The sequence below is a fragment of the Gorilla gorilla genome, chromosome 5, assembly GCF_029281585.2.
Source record: "Gorilla gorilla gorilla isolate KB3781 chromosome 5, NHGRI_mGorGor1-v2.1_pri, whole genome shotgun sequence".
Classification (NCBI taxonomy): domain Eukaryota; kingdom Metazoa; phylum Chordata; class Mammalia; order Primates; family Hominidae; genus Gorilla; species Gorilla gorilla.
In genome coordinates, this window is record NC_073229.2 from 166579910 (window position 1) to 166597772 (window position 17863).

A 17863-nucleotide genomic window follows, 5' to 3' on the forward strand; every position below is an offset into this window, starting at 1 on the left:
CTTGAGATTTTTCAGAATGTTTCTCACTCCAAGTTTTGAAAACCTTCTTGGCTGCTTATTCACCATCTTCCTTCACTATATTTGCTGAGCCAGCCTTGGCCCGTAAGAGTCTTTCTCTAGGAGTATTAGACAAGTTGGCATTTGATAAATTTTCTGTCCTAACAACCCCCATAGGCCCACTTTCAGCACTTGTGTGTTACTTGCAACACCCTTTCTCCATTACAATTAAAATGTTATTTATTTTAAATGAGGAAATTGCAAATTTTACTGAGAATTAAAACATTTTCAATTCATAATTACAGTTTTTTTAAAGCTAAGCATATACCTCTGATTAGTGAAAGATGGAAGTGAAATGAAGGCAGGACTAAGGATGGGATGAAAGTTTAGGGAGCTGATTAGGAATCTGCTCATTTAACAAGCGTGAAGGTTTTTTTCCTTATTGTTCTAGCATGGAATGGATTCTTAAAGAATCAAGGCAGTTATCAAGCTGAAGAAACTTAATTCTAAGGAATTTTGGCTTGGATTCTTCAGAGTGGTAGTTTTCCAGGCTAAAATGCACCAAAAAAGGTCTATCATGAGCTCCCTTTTGTGATACATGAAGGTTTCTTGAAACTGGCACTAGCTTTTCAGGATGATGTAAAAGCTTTAACTCTGCATTCAATCTTTTGGGCCATTTTATTTCTACCTTTTATGGGCAATGTTAAATAAAGCTTCAAGTACTATGAAGAATAAAACCTGATTGTCCTGGTCCCAGTCACATCTTAATGCTCTTTCCAGAAAGCTAGAACAGCATATTCTTCCTAGGTGGTATGAAGATTAGCAAAGGGAAAAAAATGATAGAAAGAGGCCAGGTGCGGTGGCTCACGCATGTAATCCCAGCACTTTGGGAAGCTGAGGTGAGCAGATCACGAGCTCAGGAGTTTGAGACCAGCCTGGCAAATATGGTGAAGCCCCGCCTCTATTAAAAATACAAAAATTAGCCAGGGGTGGTGGCATGTGCCTGTAATCCCAGCTACTCAGCAGATTGAGGCAGGAGAATTGCTTGAACCCAGGGGGCAGAGGTTGCAGTGAGCCAAGATCGCACCATTGCACTCCAGCCTGGGCGACAGAGCCAGATTCCATCTCGAAACAAAAGAAAGAAGCAGAGATTGGAATGAGAAATCAAACAGATTTTCTTGGTTGTCAACATAGAACTCTATTAAAGTTTGTGGTTTTAGTCCTGCTTCTGACACTGAGATCTATAAGTAGATGGAGGAAAAACAAAAACAAAAACAAAAAACCCTCAACCTCAGAATTTAAGAGGTAATAGCCATGTTTTCTCACAGTAGCCTCCAGGTGCCCTTGGCTCTCTGGCTTCATTTCTACTGCTCCTTCCTGAATGTTCAGAATTTCTTTCCATATTGCTTGTGTGCACTGTTACAGATCCAGGTGCCTGCCACACTGCCCACTACTGAACTGTGAAAGGGCTATTTTGTCCTGGAGGAATTTTGGTATAATATTTATTGCCAGACTAACTTAAATTCATGGGAAAAGGGCTAGTTACTACAAATAGTAAAATAACCTGTTATGAGAATCCTATTCTTATTTAAAATAGAAATGAATCTCAAGATTATAGGATTCACCATATATATATTATAAATACAATACCTTAAAATTTAAAATATATTCATTCCTAAGAATTCTAATTTGTTACACTTATTATGTAATTTTGTTCCATAGCATCACAATTCATAGTGGAAGGTAGAACATTTAAATGACTTCTCCTCTCCAGTGTTTCCAAAAATTATTGAGTGCCTGTATATTTACAGACCACAATGGTTACTTAAAAATAGACAATGTCATTTAATGTTATATAATTATGATATAGGGCAGCACTATACAATCTAAAAATTTGTTTTATTAAGTCAGTCTTATCTTTAACTTTATCCTCTCTGACTGTGATTAGCATTTGATTCTCAAAATAATTCACATTTTACTACCCCAACAAGGCTAAGAAACTGAATCTGTGACCTCGTTCTTTTCTGATGTCCTCAAAACACAAGACACAACCTCTGAATGTTTTTTCCAGGATATATAGCATACAGAAAAACTACTAAGTGTTACAAAAGAATAATAGAGTATTAAGGGAAGCAACATTCAGCAATTTTTCTTTCTACCCAGAACTAAAAATCATTTGCTAAATGTGAGGCCCTCTAATGAATAATACCTGGGTTAATGCTTAGGAACAAAAGACCTTCGTTGAAGTTTATATTCCCCTCCAGCTCTAAAATGTGACTCTGTTAAACAATTGTTTAAGAAAACACAGTTACCTATATTTCTAGCTGTGTGACAAAAATACCTCCAAGAACAAATTCTGGAAATTCTGACCCCGTTGAAGGAACATAGAGTAAGCTGAGACAATGTGGACTTCCTTCTCTAGAGCTTCAGCCTCCGTCATCTGTAGCCTCTATTTACCTTACTTCAGGCTTCCTTCAGTCCACTCTACTCTGTAACTGCCACCCTCTCTTCAAAACTTAAAAGAATCTAGTAACCAATTCAAATTATTTATACACTTTTGCTTATTCAAAGTGCTGGTGGTACAAAGTGTATTTGCTTATTGAAAGGATTGACTGTATTGGCAACCTGATTAGGGAATGTGGTAGGTATGGAAAGGCTTTGAAAAGCAATGAGATTCAGTCATGTAGAGTGTGAGGATGAAATCCTAACTGAGTGATGTCTATTCCGTACTTCCTGGGAAGGAGGATCAGCCTGCAAAGCCTGCTCTGAGGGATTCTGATTATAGAAGAAAATCTTTCCTTACTCTGAGATTTGTAATGCCCTGGCACAGGCCAGGACAGTGTGCAGCCAGTGCCCTCTCCAACTCTTCCTCCCCAACCTGGAGCACAGGGACCTTCACGAGGTGCTTGTTTGCTTTCTAAATAATTGAAATTGATTGATATTTATTAATGCTTTTCTTTTGTTAAATTAGAACTTCCCAGCCAGTCACGATGGCTCATGCCTGTAATCCCAGTGCTTTGGGAGGCTGAGGCAGGAGAATCGTTTGAGGCCAGGAGTTCTAGACCAGCTTGGGCAACATAGTGAGACCCCCATTTCTACAAAACATTAGTTAGATGTGGTGGCACATGCCTATTGTCCTAGCAATATAAGAAGCTGAGGCAGGAGGATTGCTTGAGCCCAGGAGTTCAAGGCTGCAGTGAGCTACAGTTGCACCACTGTACTTCATCCAGCCTGGGCAACAGAGCAAGAATCTGTCTCTTAAAAAAAAAAAAACTTCTCTACCCTGATATAACATTTCAAAGATATAGAACATTAGGATTTATTTCCTTTACAAATTACTTCATTACCAATAAAGTATTAGTAATAAATTATATAATAAGTAAAATCATATTTTATTTATATAAATATATAACCATATATTAATATCAAGTGACATAATAGTAATAATAAATACAATGCACTATTACTTAGGTCATTGCATGCCTTATTCATACCTCTCAGAGATCAACATATTTAAATTTCCCAGAATTTTTTTTTCTTTTTTGAGACGGAGTCTCGCACTGTCACCCAGGCTGGAGTGGAATGGCGCGATCTCGGCTCACTGCAACCTCCGCCTCCCGAGTTCAAGCAATTCTCCTGCCGCAGCCTCCTGAGTAGCTAGGATTACAGATGCCAACCACCACACCCGGCTACTTTTTTGTGTTTTTAGTAGAGATGGGGTTTCACTATGTTGGCCAGGCTGGTCAGCTCCTGACCTCATGATCCACCTGCCTCGGCCTCCCAAAGTGTTGGGATTGCAGGTGTGAGCCACCGCGTCTGGCCCCGAAGAATTTTTTTATGGGCTGGTCATCTACTTGAAATCAATGACCAAATATAGTCAGTACTTTCATAGTGGCATTTTTCTGCAAGTCAAAATATGTAATGATTCTTCAGTAATTTAAATAGGAATTTATAGATAGCACCTATTAAGTATCAGGGCTTGTGCTCAGTTGCTAATCACCAAACAACAAGCTAAACCTAGAGGAGAATCAGCCTAGTCATTTTACTGTGATCAGGACCCATCATGTAGAAATTAAGCTCCTTTTCTATAATAACATTTGCTAATAATGTAATTTATTCTGAAAACTAAGGGCCGCTTTGAATCTTCATATTAAAAAATAAAACATGTAAGCATAACCTTAGACTTATTTTGCAAATTTATGCAAACAGTACTCTAAAGAGAGTACTGTTAAGACTTTTTCCCACTTTTTCCATTGTACAAGCTGCAATGTAGTTTTCTTGATGAATACTCCATATTCAAAAGGAACATATAAGTTTTAATGATCCCTTAAAAGGACTGTCATAAGTTTTACATTTATGCCATTCCATACTAGACCCTTTGTTCCATGAATACAAGGATTGCCTACCTTGTTCACCGTTGAATCTCCAACTCCTAAAACACAGTGCCTCCTGCTTAGAAGCGCTTAATAAATTGTCACTGAATCAATTACCCTTCCTGGAAACTTCCCTCACTTCCCTACTGAACTTAAGGTTCAGTTCAAGCGCTACATCCCCTAAAAAGCCCTCCCTTATGTAGATATACTGCTTAATATTTTACTGGGACACAACCTCAGCAACTTATTTGCATGCTTTTCAGAAACTTTTTCCTTAAATGTGTTTTCTTTTCATTCCTATTACCTCTTAATTTGACTGCTCACTCCTATTTTTAACCTCCGCGTCTCCAAACACATTTAACACATTAGAGTATACATGTAAGCATTCAATTAACTCATGTAGACTACATGATTGATTGATCTTGGTTACCATTCATTCCATCAATAAACATTTATCAAGTTCCTGCATATTTCTTGAAACAGCCAGCACAGCATTGAATACACAAATATCCCTGTTCTCTTGGAGCTTATTATCTGCTAGTAAGAGACAATCAAGCAAAGGAATAAATGAATAAATGAGGAATACAAGAATGTCAGATACTGAGGAGTGCTGTGAAAAAAAGATGTGAAAGGGAGTGACTAAAGGTTAACATTAAAAATAAAATAAAATAACGGTTGCTGAGGGCCTCTATGAAGAGTTAACAGTTGGTCTGAGACCAGAATGACAGGTAGGAACATGTTATGGAAAGATTTGGGAGAAGAGCGTTCAGCATGGTATTGGGCTGGAATGAGCTGGACACATTGAGAATTAAAGGGATGTGTGTGTGTTTGAGGGTCGTGATCACAAGGACTTCTGTTCAGAACATCTGGGATGTGAGATGCTGCCAAGGGGAGATACAGCCCAGTGAAGATGTCCTATGAGCAATATGTGTTGGAATCCTGGTGGGGGGTAGGGGAGAGAAAGGGGCAGAACCAAATATAAAAATCAGTATGTGGTGCTTATATTTTAGAAGTGTTAGTACCCAAAGTGGCAATGTAACCATAGAAGAGATGGAAGACCGGGACCAAGTCATGGACATGTAAACCTTTTTAGAGTAAAGCAGAAGAATCTACTAAAGAGACCAAGAAGGAATCCCCAGCAAATCAGGAAGAAAACTGGGAGAAAATGACCTTGAGAATGAAGGGCTGTTTGATTGTGTTGAGTGCTGCCAAGAGGTCTAGTAAAGTGGTCGTGGGAAACTTAGCAATATTGGAGTTGCCATCATTCTTACAAGAGTGGTCATAGTAGGGTCATGGATGTGGATAGCAATCTGCTTGGACTGGGCGGAGAAGATAAGGTGTCAGAAAAAGTGGAGGCAGCAAAAGTTAACCATTTCAAGAAGTTTTATTGGGAAAAGGAATAAAGAGATTGAAGCTGGAAGAAAATTGGAGGTTAAGGGAGCAATTTTTTGTTTGTTCTTAAAAAAAGTGTTTTAACAGTATGCTTGTAAGTTAATGACCATAACCAAGTATGGAGGAATCAAGAGAAAGATTGATGATGCCTCAAGGAGAGGGTTAAAATGCAGAAGCAAATTCCCTGAAAAGTTAAAAGGGATTGGCTTCTAAGATACAAATGACACAGATTTTGATAAGCACAAGGAGTGACTATAAATATGAAGACTATTTCTCATTATGGAAATATTTCTGTGTTAAAATCTTGAAAAGCTAAAGTAGGCCAGGTGGAGCCACATGATTTTGCTGATTTGGTGCCATGTTTCACCTGCAAAAAGACTACTTTTCTATGGCCCAAGCTAATGTACTATGAATATAACTATAATATACATATGTAAAATAGCTCAGAATACACAAATTGAAACAGATGATGAGCTTATGTGTGTTTTCCATTTTCTCTTTTGTTAAAATATGTATGGAAAGTTTTAACATAATTTTAGGACAAATATATGGGAAATACTAAATACTTCTAGAACTGAATGTTGCTTATTTCAGCTTGGCTTTTAGGTTAAGTCATAATGAATGCTGAACAGAACAGGCAAAGACAGAATCAGATCCCTGTGGTTATTCTAGTTTTATCAGAGCCTTTGTGTTCTCTTCTAAAGGATTAAAGTGTCTGCTACATACTGCAAGATTCATTTCCTTAAGATCTTTGTTTCTTAGTGACTTTGATGTAAAAAATTTAAAATTAAAATGAATCCATGTAATTTATAAGATTTCTCTTTAAAGATGTGTCAGTTGGTTTAAATATTTATATTTTCTTTTGTCACAGGCTTATTTATATTCATCTTCCACTGTGCTATGAAGGAGAATGTTCAGAAACAGTGGCGGCGGCATCTCTGCTGTGGTAGATTTCGGTTAGCAGATAACTCAGGTAAAGAGTTGTTGATTAAATTTTACATCTACAAGTAGATGGGAAAGTTTGTCATTCAGTCTTTCATTGTCAGAGCAACCCAGTCCCAGTGGTAGCGAGCTATTGAAGTGGAGCATGTGAAGATGCATAGTTGGAATTGTAGAATATCAGGGCTGGAAGAGATCAGAGAATTTTGAGCCCAACCCTTCTATTCTGCAGAGGAGAAGCATGAATTCCATACAAGTTAAATGAGTTGCCCGAGGTTTGATGTCTAATTTAACAACCCATATACCCAGAGGTTCCACTATACCAGACTCACCTTTCCACATTTTCTAGATCTGCAATTACATTATTAAGCAAAGAGATTTTTCTCAGTATTAAAAAAAAAAAATGAAAAAAGCCTACTTTGTCTTTTTTCTTTTCTTTATCTTTCTTTGTTTTTCTTTTTCTTTTTACCGTCAGTGGTTACTTCTCATCTTTGGGATATTGAAAGTGAGATTTTAAATAGTACATATACAAGGTCAAAGTAAGAAATTATCAATATCCTCTTATTGTTTACGTGTCAGTCTCTTCTCTGAGCCATTGCCAGCATATCAGAAAATCAGATGCTCCAGATAAATAATGCAGTGATGATTTTTTCAGAGCAGTTCATATTCCCGGTAAAGCAGATTGATAGGGTGATGTCATTTTTTTTTTTCAGATTGGAGTAAGACAGCTACCAATATCATCAAGAAAAGTTCTGATAATCTGGGAAAATCTTTGTCTTCAAGCTCCATTGGTTCCAACTCAACCTATCTTACGTCCAAATCTAAATCCAGCTCTACCACCTATTTCAAAAGGAATAGCCACACAGGTGAGTCCAAAGATGTCCTCAAGTTTAGTTCTCATCACATTTTCATTGCAAAAATTGGCATATCATGAAGATTGATAAATCACAGTGCCTAAGAGGGTGCATCTTTTAGATTTATGAAAATAAAAATCCGTTTGAAGACGTTATCTAACACCTTTATGAATATTGTCCTTTTAAAAATTTTGTAACCCAAACTCTAGCTATATAACCATAATAATTCACTCTGTATATTATTGTAACTTCATCATTTGATTCAAAAACTTGGTTATCTTTAACAATTATGGTATTTTGTTTAAAAAGTTATATATTTTTAAAATTAAAAATTGAATTACAGATAATTTCAGCATAGTATGATAATTACTGGACAAGTTGTCTTGGGAACAGGAAGAAACAATATCTAGGATGTACATTTTATTTAAGACTTAATTCCTTAACCATTGCAAATGTTATTGATGACTGCCCTTTAAATCACTGATTACATATGAAAGAACATAATATTTAGAAAGTGATTCAGGGCTATAAGAAACACTGTCTTTCATAATATCCTGTTTTTTCATGATATTTACAATTGCTTCACATTCTGACACTGAACATGTATGTGAAAAATCTTGACGACACCATGGAAATAAAGAATATTTTAAGCCAGGTGCTATGACACATGCCTGGAGTCCCAGCTGCTCTGGAGGCTGAGATGGTGGGATTGCTTGTGCCCTGGAGTTCAGGCTGCAGTGAGAAATGATTGAGCAACTGTACCACAGCCTGGGCAACATAGCAAGACCCCATCTCAAAAAAATAGTAATATTTTGCAGCACTTGATAGTGAATGATGTGAAAATGTGTAACCTTTTCATGTTTTCAAAGGGAAATAATAGAATTGCTACTTTTAAATTAAACCCCTGGCAGACAGCTGTCAACATTTAAAACAGAGCACTTTCCTAATTAAAGATAATTCTAAAAGGATAATGGAAATAACTTTTTAATTTTTAATTTGTTTAGCTATTAAACATGAGCAGAGGTGAATGGCACAAAGAAGATTAATACTTGGCTTTTTGCAAATAGGGAGTAAGGTGTGTGATGTGTCTGTAATTATTCATATTGCAAATACTTGAATTACAGATAACCCTGGTGTATATTTGAATCCTTATACATGCCCTGTTTGCACCGTTTTCTATGTCTTGCCACTGGAGTGGCCACTGCCTGGGATTCATGATAGTGCTATGGAAAAAGTTTTGAGTGTTTAGACAGTTCTTTAATTCCAAAATTAATTAAAAATCCAAGAACTTGGAGCAACTTAGAACAGCAGTTCTTAAAGCTTCTTGAAGTCTAGGACATGTTGGGGGGAATTGAATGAAGGCTGTTGATTCTCTTCCAGAAAAAAAGGTACAGACTTTGAATCATCTTCACAATTTTGCATAAAATTAGAGAAGTCTGTGCACCTCTGCTTAAGAATACCTGTGTAAAGAAATTGATAACAGGTGTATAGCCTAAGATAGATTATTCTAATTATTTGGTGGTTCCTTGGCACAAAATATTTTTGCTTATAATGAATTATTTTTTCACTTTATTTAACCAAACTTAAAATTTGATACTCATTTTGCCTCCCCTTCTAAAATACAAATACTTAATGCCTTATCAGTCATTAATGAATAGGAATTAAACCAATTGAATTGCTTTCCTCTTAAACAGCTGAAAATAGCTGGCCTGAAGAAATGCCACTCTTAAAAGAGGAAAGAAGATAACAAGGCAGTTAATTTGGAACATGAGGCATTTTGGAAATATTAAGGATAGAAAGGGCTGTAGGATTCAGGGGAAAACAGACTAGAAGATAAAAGAGGAAATGCAGAGATGGAGGTCCAAAGGCCGACTTTACTATTTTAAAATATTGTGTGTTCTTCATTTTATTTCATCTATTATTTTATTTTATTTTATTTATTTATTTATTTTGACACAGGGTCTCGCTCTGTTTACCAGGCTGGAGTGCAAGGGCACACTCACGGTAGAGGCTTACTGCAGCCTCTACCTCCTGGGTTCAAGCAATCCTCCTACCTCAGCCTCCCGAGTAGCTGGGACTACAGGTGTGCACCACCACACTTGTCTAATTTTTGTATTTTTGTAGAGATGAGGTTTCATCATCTTACCCAGGCTAGTCTCAAACTCCTGCGCTCAAGGAATTTTCCTGCCTCAGCCTCCCAGAGTCCTGGGATTACAGACGTGAGCCACCACACTTAGCCTTTTGTTTTGTTTTTTAAAGAATGCATTACTGTTCTTGTTTCCCTTAACAAAAAACCCTTGGGGCTAAATGGGTTCTTGTCAACTAGGATGAGAATATAGTTAGTTATATGGCATTACTTCAATGGTATAATAAATCCTGGTTTACAGTCAACTGACTTCACATAGGCTTTGGCTACCCAGGCAGTTCTCAGTGGGACAGTTAGCATCCTGGGGATCACTCAAGGTGTGCAAAACGTCACTGCATATCATCATGGATATCTAGTTGGTTCATTTCTTGGAATTGATCTAGATATTCATATGTTTATGGTATAGATAATGTCTCCTATGAGCATTCCTTCAACAAAAGTGGATCACTCAGGTAAACTTTCGTTACTTTTTTGAATGCATGAATTTTTTGCAAGGTAATAAGAGAATATGTGCATGGATTAAGCTAAGATTCTTGCTGCATCGGCAAAATGGCTTGTTCTTTTCAGCTAGCACAATGACATTCCTGCATTGAGCTGGAATTTCTGAAGTTTTGAATGATAGTGTGTGCTGTGCTGGCTCTTCTCTGCATGGGGTATCTGCAAGCGGCTCCTTCTAGGAAATGTACCATGGTCTGGAGTGAGTGGAGCACATATTATGTAAAATAATGACAGAAAGCAGTACTTGAGAAAAGATTTGTTGTAGAAGGACATGAAATGCTTTATTTTTCCACTGCTCATATGGATTTCTGGGTATGTCATGGTACATTCATAGAAGTCATGTAAGTGAAATTGTGAATTCCAAGCCTGCTTTGTGAGAATTGTTATCTGCTTGAAATTTCAGCATAGGTCAAATAATAGTTCATATCCCTAGCCCCTGGTTTTCAGACTTGCAACTATAATCAAAGTCTTTATTACCCATAATGTAATATCTAACCAGAAGACTGGGAATAGCATATATAAAAATACAGCCCTCATTCAGAATTTTGCTTTGTTAAACTGCAAAGACCCGCTAAATTGGATCACATTGTTGAAATGAAGCTTTTCAAAATCTCTAAAAGTACATGCCACTGGAAGTTACAAAGGAAGCAGAGTGACTATATCCTTGATATCTCTCTGAGGATATGTGGTTTTCTAAAAACACCAAGCACTAATTATTCATTATTAATATATAAGTCAATAGAAAAATCCCCACCAGAAAACCAATGGCTAGTAAATATATGAACTGAAAGGAAGCTCAGAATCAATCAGCTTGCTGAGAGCCTAATGGGGAGGGGCCTTTTGTCATGACTCCTTGAGCCTTTTCCTTGCCGACATTGGAAAATGCTTCAGTTGTTCCACCATGCTTCAGTTTGCTTGTTCTCTCCATGAACCATCTATTCTTCTCTCTGGCATCCTTTAGTGTGGATTGAGTATCCCATTTCACCTTTTAGCCGTCATTGTATTTAGTGTCGGCTTCAACACAAGATAATAGTTGAGCAATTTGAATAGTTTCCAAAGACAACAGATATCATGATGATGATGGCTTTTACCAATTATTGATGGATTTTAAATGTTTTGTCACATACTGAGTCCAGCATACTCAAAATGTAAAAAGCATTGGAGTGAAGATTCCAATTTTGGAGCCATGATTTCTAAAAATTTTTCAGGATAGAGTTTTTGCCTCTTCCACAATGTATGGAGAAGGTACATAGGAAACTGAATACTTTATAAAAGTTCATATCTTCTTTATCAGTGTAAAATTTCTATAATTTGGTTAATTTGAGGGTAGAATTTTTTCCTAAAGTGTATTTGGAGAGGGAAGTGCTTAAAAGATATTTGTAGGATACATGAAGACAACCATACGTCTTTATAGATAATAGAGCATAAGTGGGTTTCAGAGCACTATCTGAGCCAATTTTAGAAAGCTTTTGTGTATAGGGAAATAACATTTAAATATATGATACTGAAAATTTTAGAAAAAATTATTTAGCAGTCTATTACTATCAGTTGCTATAATATTAGTGCTGTTAGCAATAACATTATTCAGAAACTACAAGATAATTAATATAAATAAATCATTTTCTATTAAAATATTTCTGGTAATAACTGATTGCTATAATTAAAAAAAATTCACAAGAAGTACCCTTTTTGCTATATTCCAATTGTTTATCCAACTAAAAACCTTGGGAAAATATGTTCAAAGTAGCATTTCATATTTATTTTCATTTGCTTTTATTCTCCAAAATCCTTTAAATTTAATTTTATAAAATTTTTTATTATGAAAAGTGTCAAACCTATATAAAAAGTAGAGAGGATACTATTATAAAGCCCCTTGTAACCATCAATTTATAGCCAGTTATACACCCCTACCCATTTTTCCCTTCCTATATTATTTGAAAACATATCTTAGATATAATTTCTTCCACAAATATTTCAGCACATTCTAATTCCTTATAATTTTGTACATCTTTCAAGCCATAGTGCATGTTTTTTTGAAGTGGTTTTCCAATTATTTTTTCATTGGCTCTGCTACATTCAAGAATATTTCTTATGGTAAGCCACAGTACAAATTACTAGAAGGGAAGTTGACACTCAGTGACTATCAGGAGTATACTTAGAAGAAGAAAAACAAGGAAGTTTAGTGTTGCCTATTACCTAATCTAAGAAAGAATCGGAGCTTTATTTTCTTTTGTTCTTCTTTAATGTGCAAAACGGAGTATACAATATGGTGGCCTGTAGGCATGCCACCAGCTCATCTTGAACCTAATTTCTTGTATCATTTCTTGCAGACAATGCTTCCATGGACAAGTCCTTGTCAAAACTGGCCCATGCTGATGGAGATCAAACATCAATCATCCCTGTCCATCAGGTCATTGATAAGGTCAAGGGTTATTGCAATGCTCATTCAGACAACTTCTATAAAAATATTATCATGTCAGACACCTTCAGCCACAGCACAAAGTTTTAATGTCTTTAAGAAAAAGAAATCAATCTGCAGAAATGTGAAGATTTGCAAGCAGTGTAAACTGCAACTAGTGATGTAAATGTGCTATTACCTAGGTAACTGCATATATATAAGGAATGTATTTTGTTAAGAAGGCTTTTGTGAAATTCAGAATTTTTCTTTTTAATATATTTCTTCCGTGGAAGAGTTGTCATCACTAAAACTTCAGTACTGAGAGTAACATGACTCAGTAGCCACAGAAGCTATGATTTTTAAAATATATAATTGAATCAGAGTAATCATAATGCAGGGGAGACATTCAAATTAGAGACAAGGGAGAAGCAATGCTGAGGAAGACCCTAGATAGAGCTCATTTTACTCTACCTAATCGTTATATCTGGATATACCCATTTTCTGCATCTTCTTTCTCAACAATAAAAAATGTAACTATTTTGAATGCCCGCAAATCCCATTCCAGTGTTACTTTCTGTGAATGCAGTACCATGTTCTCATTTTCAATGACATTTCAACCACAGGCAGAAAAGACTGTTTACTCCTTGACCCAAAGATTAAAAAGGATTTTTTTATTATTTTAAATATTACACCTTCAGAACCATAACATGCTTAAGAAAATTTTCCCAAAATGTTAGTTAAATGAGTTTAGTTAAATGAGGCTATATAAATTTCTAATATTTTACTTATTCTATTCAAGGCATAGGGCCAAAGCATTAAGTATAATTTAATCCCATACATTCGAGTTAAGTTTAGTGTTGATGTTCCATCATTCTGGACCTCCCAGGAGTTGTTTAAGAATGAATCTCTTACACCTCTACTTTTGCCCCTCTACTGTATATTAAGCCCATAGGCTTGTGGGAGGAAGGAGAATTTCCATTAGGCAAACTGTATGCAGTGGAATTTTCCTTTTAGGAGACACACAATTGAGACTCTCTGGTTCTGTCCTTGCTTTGGAGACTTTAAGACATTTCCTAAAGCACAAATAAAAGCCTCGTATTTCCCCATTGTGAGTTTTGTTCCAAGGAATATGAAGTGAGACATATGGGTGAGTCATAATAATCAAAATAATTTATGAACAGCTGGGTCTGCAATAGCTAGTCTAAAAACTACTTGTGTGTCAGTCCTCTGGTTATAGTATATAAGAGCCTGAGGAGGTCTGGCAAGATAGATGGTGTATTATTTATGGATCAGGCTGCTGCATACAAACCTTGCATACTATTATGCCCCTTACCTAACTCTCAGACTATTCTGAGTAATGCTTGCTTGCTAATGAATGTATAGGAGACCACATTGTAATTGTTCTTAGATGATGGAGTCCATGCAGTTTCTTAGAAATCGGTCTCAGTGCATGCTGTGCTTTTTCACATTTGCTCTGGGTTATCTGGGAAGTATCAGGTTCTGGGAGGCAACAGCATTAAGTGATAAGAAAAGGAGACATTCTGGCAAAGCCAATCTGCTTAAAGGCAAAGTCCAGAACCTGGAACCTAGAGGCCTTTCTCTCTGCACGAAAAACAGGTAGTTTGCAGTCTGAGATATGGGAGAGCTTTTAGGCTACACAGCAACCCAAGGGACCTCTCACCTTTTGCTGAGCTTCAATCAGGAAGCTATTTGCCTGGCTCCAGCAGATGATGAGATAATGAGGTAGTGGGTTTTTTATTACTGTTCCATTTTGCAACATCCTGCAACACCATCCTGGGAGACAAGAGCATTACCCAGCTTGGCTTTCACGGGGGAGGGTTGTATTCAGTAAAAAAGAATAGTAAATATAAGGTCAGTGAGATTCTAAGTAAAATAGTAAATCTAAGGTCACTGAGCCAAATCCTTTTCAATAGGCATATATATTAACAGGCTGCTTATTTTGGCAGAGGTTACATATGGATGAAAATGAATCTTAGTTACTGAATATTCATATACATTTCCCCCAAAACCTTAGACATTCATAGTAGATTTTAATTAGTTAGCTTTCTAACTAGTCAGATTTCTGCCCAAAGTGCTTAGTCAATAGTAATTAAGATATAGCTTCAAAAATGGCTTTGCTTTTGATTTCTACTCATATTCGTATGGCTCCAGAAAAATATTTTTTCATATTTGACAATGTCAGCTCCACTTTAGAAATTTTCAATAACCAGATGAGAAAAAAATTAAGAAATTGCTCAAGGGAAACATTTGTAAATGGATTTGAAAGATTGAGCCAAATTCTGTTGTCAGTTCTAAGCATGCAGTTCTCACCTCCATTTAGTCCCCCATCAGAACAGAGGTCAGGAATTTAGCTGGGGAGCCTAAATTTAGTTCAGCTTACCTTTGAGAATAGCATCAATTCAGACTCTCTTTTCATTATGTTTTCTTTTCTTTTTCCCTCTTTTTAAACTGCATTGTGTTAGAGTCATAGTCTAGGATCCTGAGATATTTTCCATTCTTGTCACCATTCACTTGCATTGTAAAGATTTTCTTTGTTGTTGGCATAGATTCTTTTGTACATATTTATTTATTTGTGTTTATACATGTCAATTGGTTTCCTGTCTTAGCTTGATATTGCCTAGCTTTGTTGTTTTAATTAACTTTCTATTAGAGAGGCTGTATATATTTTTTCTAAATACTTTGTGAAATCACTTTTGGTAGCAATATCTTTGAATATGATGAATAAAAGTGACTGTGAGTGCAAATAGAATTAGCAGTAAGAAGCTACTCTAGCTAATTTGCCATTTTACTTAAATGGAAAATGTTTTTCAAATAAATACTTATGTTGTTCATGTTCCAAGTTATTCAATTCCTTTATGAGTGAATGTTTTTACTTTTGACTCCTAAATAGGAAAAGATTATTTGACAGCTGGAAAATAACCTGCCACCAATTAAGCTAGTGACATAGGGCTACTTTGCCAAAACACTCAGAATGAGTATGTTACACAGATCCAGTTCACTAAGGATTAATGCATTTTGAAGTTCTTAGAATTTGTTGGGATGACTGATGCAAAGCCAAGTTCTACAGCAGATTAAAAGTAATACAGGTTTCTTTTGGGGAATGTCTTCAGTATCCTCAAAAGGGAACTGATTCAGTAACCTATAGAAGATAGGACCTAGGATATTTTTCTCACATTTATAGTTGCTATTTTCATCGTGAGAGGCTTAGCAAATGATACATTTTAGCGAACTTCACTTACTTGATGAGAACAGAACCTCCCCACTTCCTTTTACTGTAGATATTTAGGGTAACTTTTTTTCTGCAGTGAGCCAAAGCCCAATTTTGCTTACTGCCCTACTCAGCAAAGTGTATGCCCAGTGCAAAGTTGTGAGGTGTTTTGATGGTCACTGCTAAACCAGGACTTCCAAGCCAATGTTCACAACTCCTGGCCAAGCCATGTTAAGAAAATAGACAAGCAGCTGCTTAAGGCTCATCTACAGTCATTTACATGCAGGTTACTTCGGAAAGCTGGAGGGGTAGAATTGGGGAACAAATGAAAAACACGTATTTGATTTGCAGGCTGACCTGTGTTGGTAATATTTTTGAAATCTGGAGGAATTTGTCTTTATAAATTCAATGTTTTGGAAGCACTTCTCTGTATCCAGTTGAATAACATTCCATTTCTCTCATATAAAAACATTAAATAGCTCTCTCCCTCCTCCCCACCAAAATCCTTCTCCCCTTTCTTCTGTTCTGTCTCCCTTTTTCCTTCCCTCCTTCCATCTTCATTTCAAGGAAGAATAATTAGTGTTAACAGTTCTTTTTTTGCTTCCCTAGAGAGAAATAAGAACGTGAAATTTTCAAGTGTTTGCATTTATATTCTATATAGCCTGTTCCGCAAAAGAAAAAAAGTAAAAAAAGAAAAAAGGATGCTCTGTTACCATAGGCAGCTCCAACCTAAATTGAGTAATCTGAACTATATAGGAAAAAAAAAAACAACCACCATGGACAGGCACAGTGGCTAACGACTGTAATCCCAGCACTTTGGCCAAGGCAGGCGGAGGTCAGGAGTTCGAGACCAGCCTGGGCAACATGGTGAAACCCCATCTCTACTAAAAATTCAAACACTAGCCAGGCATGTTGGTGCATGCCTGTAGTCCTAGCTACTCGGGAGGCTGAGACAGTCAAATTGTTTGAACCTGGGAGGCGGAGTTTGTAGTAAAAGCTAAGATCGGGCCACTGCACTCCAACCTGGGTGACAGAGCGAGACTCCATCTCAAAAAAAACAAAAATTTACAAATATGTTTGGATGCCAGATGTTTATTTCCTATATCATGGAATTTTCAGCACAGTTCTATGACATGTTGTTAGTTCACTCTTCCATTTGGGGAAACAGATGATTAAAAACAGTAAGTAACCTGCCTGTGGCCACAGAGACGGTAAGAGCGGGACTCGAATCTAAGTCCGTCTGACTCTGTTCGTTCTTCTACATCAGCTTCCCTAGCCACCTCCTTCAAAGAACCTACAGCCTGGTGAAGGAAGAGAATCCAAGGCCAGGATAAATGCCCTGATATCCATTTGTCAGAAGCTTCTGGAGCTTCAGGCAAAACCTCTGGGCTAGCAAACCAGTAGCGATGATTTGGTCTTTCAAGTTCTGGTAGATTCTGATTGGCCTCTCCTGAAGGTAAGGAAAGATTCTAGACAAGGAGATTGGAAAGTCCAAAGAAATGGGTGGAAAAGAGTTGAGGCTGACTTGATTGCAGGGTGTCGAAAGGGATTGCAGAGGGATGACAGCCATTGTGTGAATAACCCAAGTGGCTGGCTAGAGAAGTTTTAGCTCAGCAGCAGGCACAAGAGAGGCATAAAGGCTTCTAGGCAATGAAGGAACCCAATCCTAGTTGGGCTTTAGGGCCATGACTGTGCTGGGATCATCAGAATGAAGAGGGGCTGAACTTGGAGAGAACAGTGAGGAGCCCTTTGGAAGAGTCAACAGAGCAGCAAGGCAAATTGAGGAGTGGTGTCTGGGGGTCACAGGTCTCAGAAGTGGCAACGCCATCAGAAGGCTTTCAAAGCAGCAGCCATCCCATGCATTGGTACAGCTACCTTGCCATATTCAGAACAGCGGGGAACACCTTGGTTGTATCCAGTTGGCACGGAGTTAGAAGGGCCTTGAAAGAAGCAAGCCTTCAAGAGACAAGCTGCTTATGTCAAAAATGTGGGAAGGTAGAGAAGAGAAGGTAAGTTGTTTAAAAGAGTATTAACTTA

General features: G+C 37.0%; 1 protein-coding gene across 10 annotated transcripts in view; it reads left to right on the plus strand.

The window, feature by feature from the left end:
- Window positions 1–15457, plus strand: part of ADGRG6 (adhesion G protein-coupled receptor G6) — a 140903-nt gene extending 125446 nt beyond the window's left edge. For 6 of the 10 annotated variants that reach the window (XM_055389814.2, XM_004044769.5, XM_055389818.2 and 3 more), the window contains 3 exons: window positions 6634–6735; window positions 7415–7567; window positions 12530–15457. In XM_055389814.2, coding sequence (XP_055245789.1) covers window positions 6634–6735; window positions 7415–7567; window positions 12530–12708 — 434 coding nt within the window. In that variant the 3' untranslated portion in view covers window positions 12709–15457. Of the gene's footprint in view, window positions 1–6633; window positions 6736–7414; window positions 7568–10107; window positions 10154–12529 lie in introns of all 10 variants that reach the window. The other 4 variants (XM_004044767.5, XM_055389819.2, XM_004044768.5 and 1 more) reach the window with 1 other exon arrangement.
- Window positions 15458–17863: the final 2406 nt, after the last annotated feature.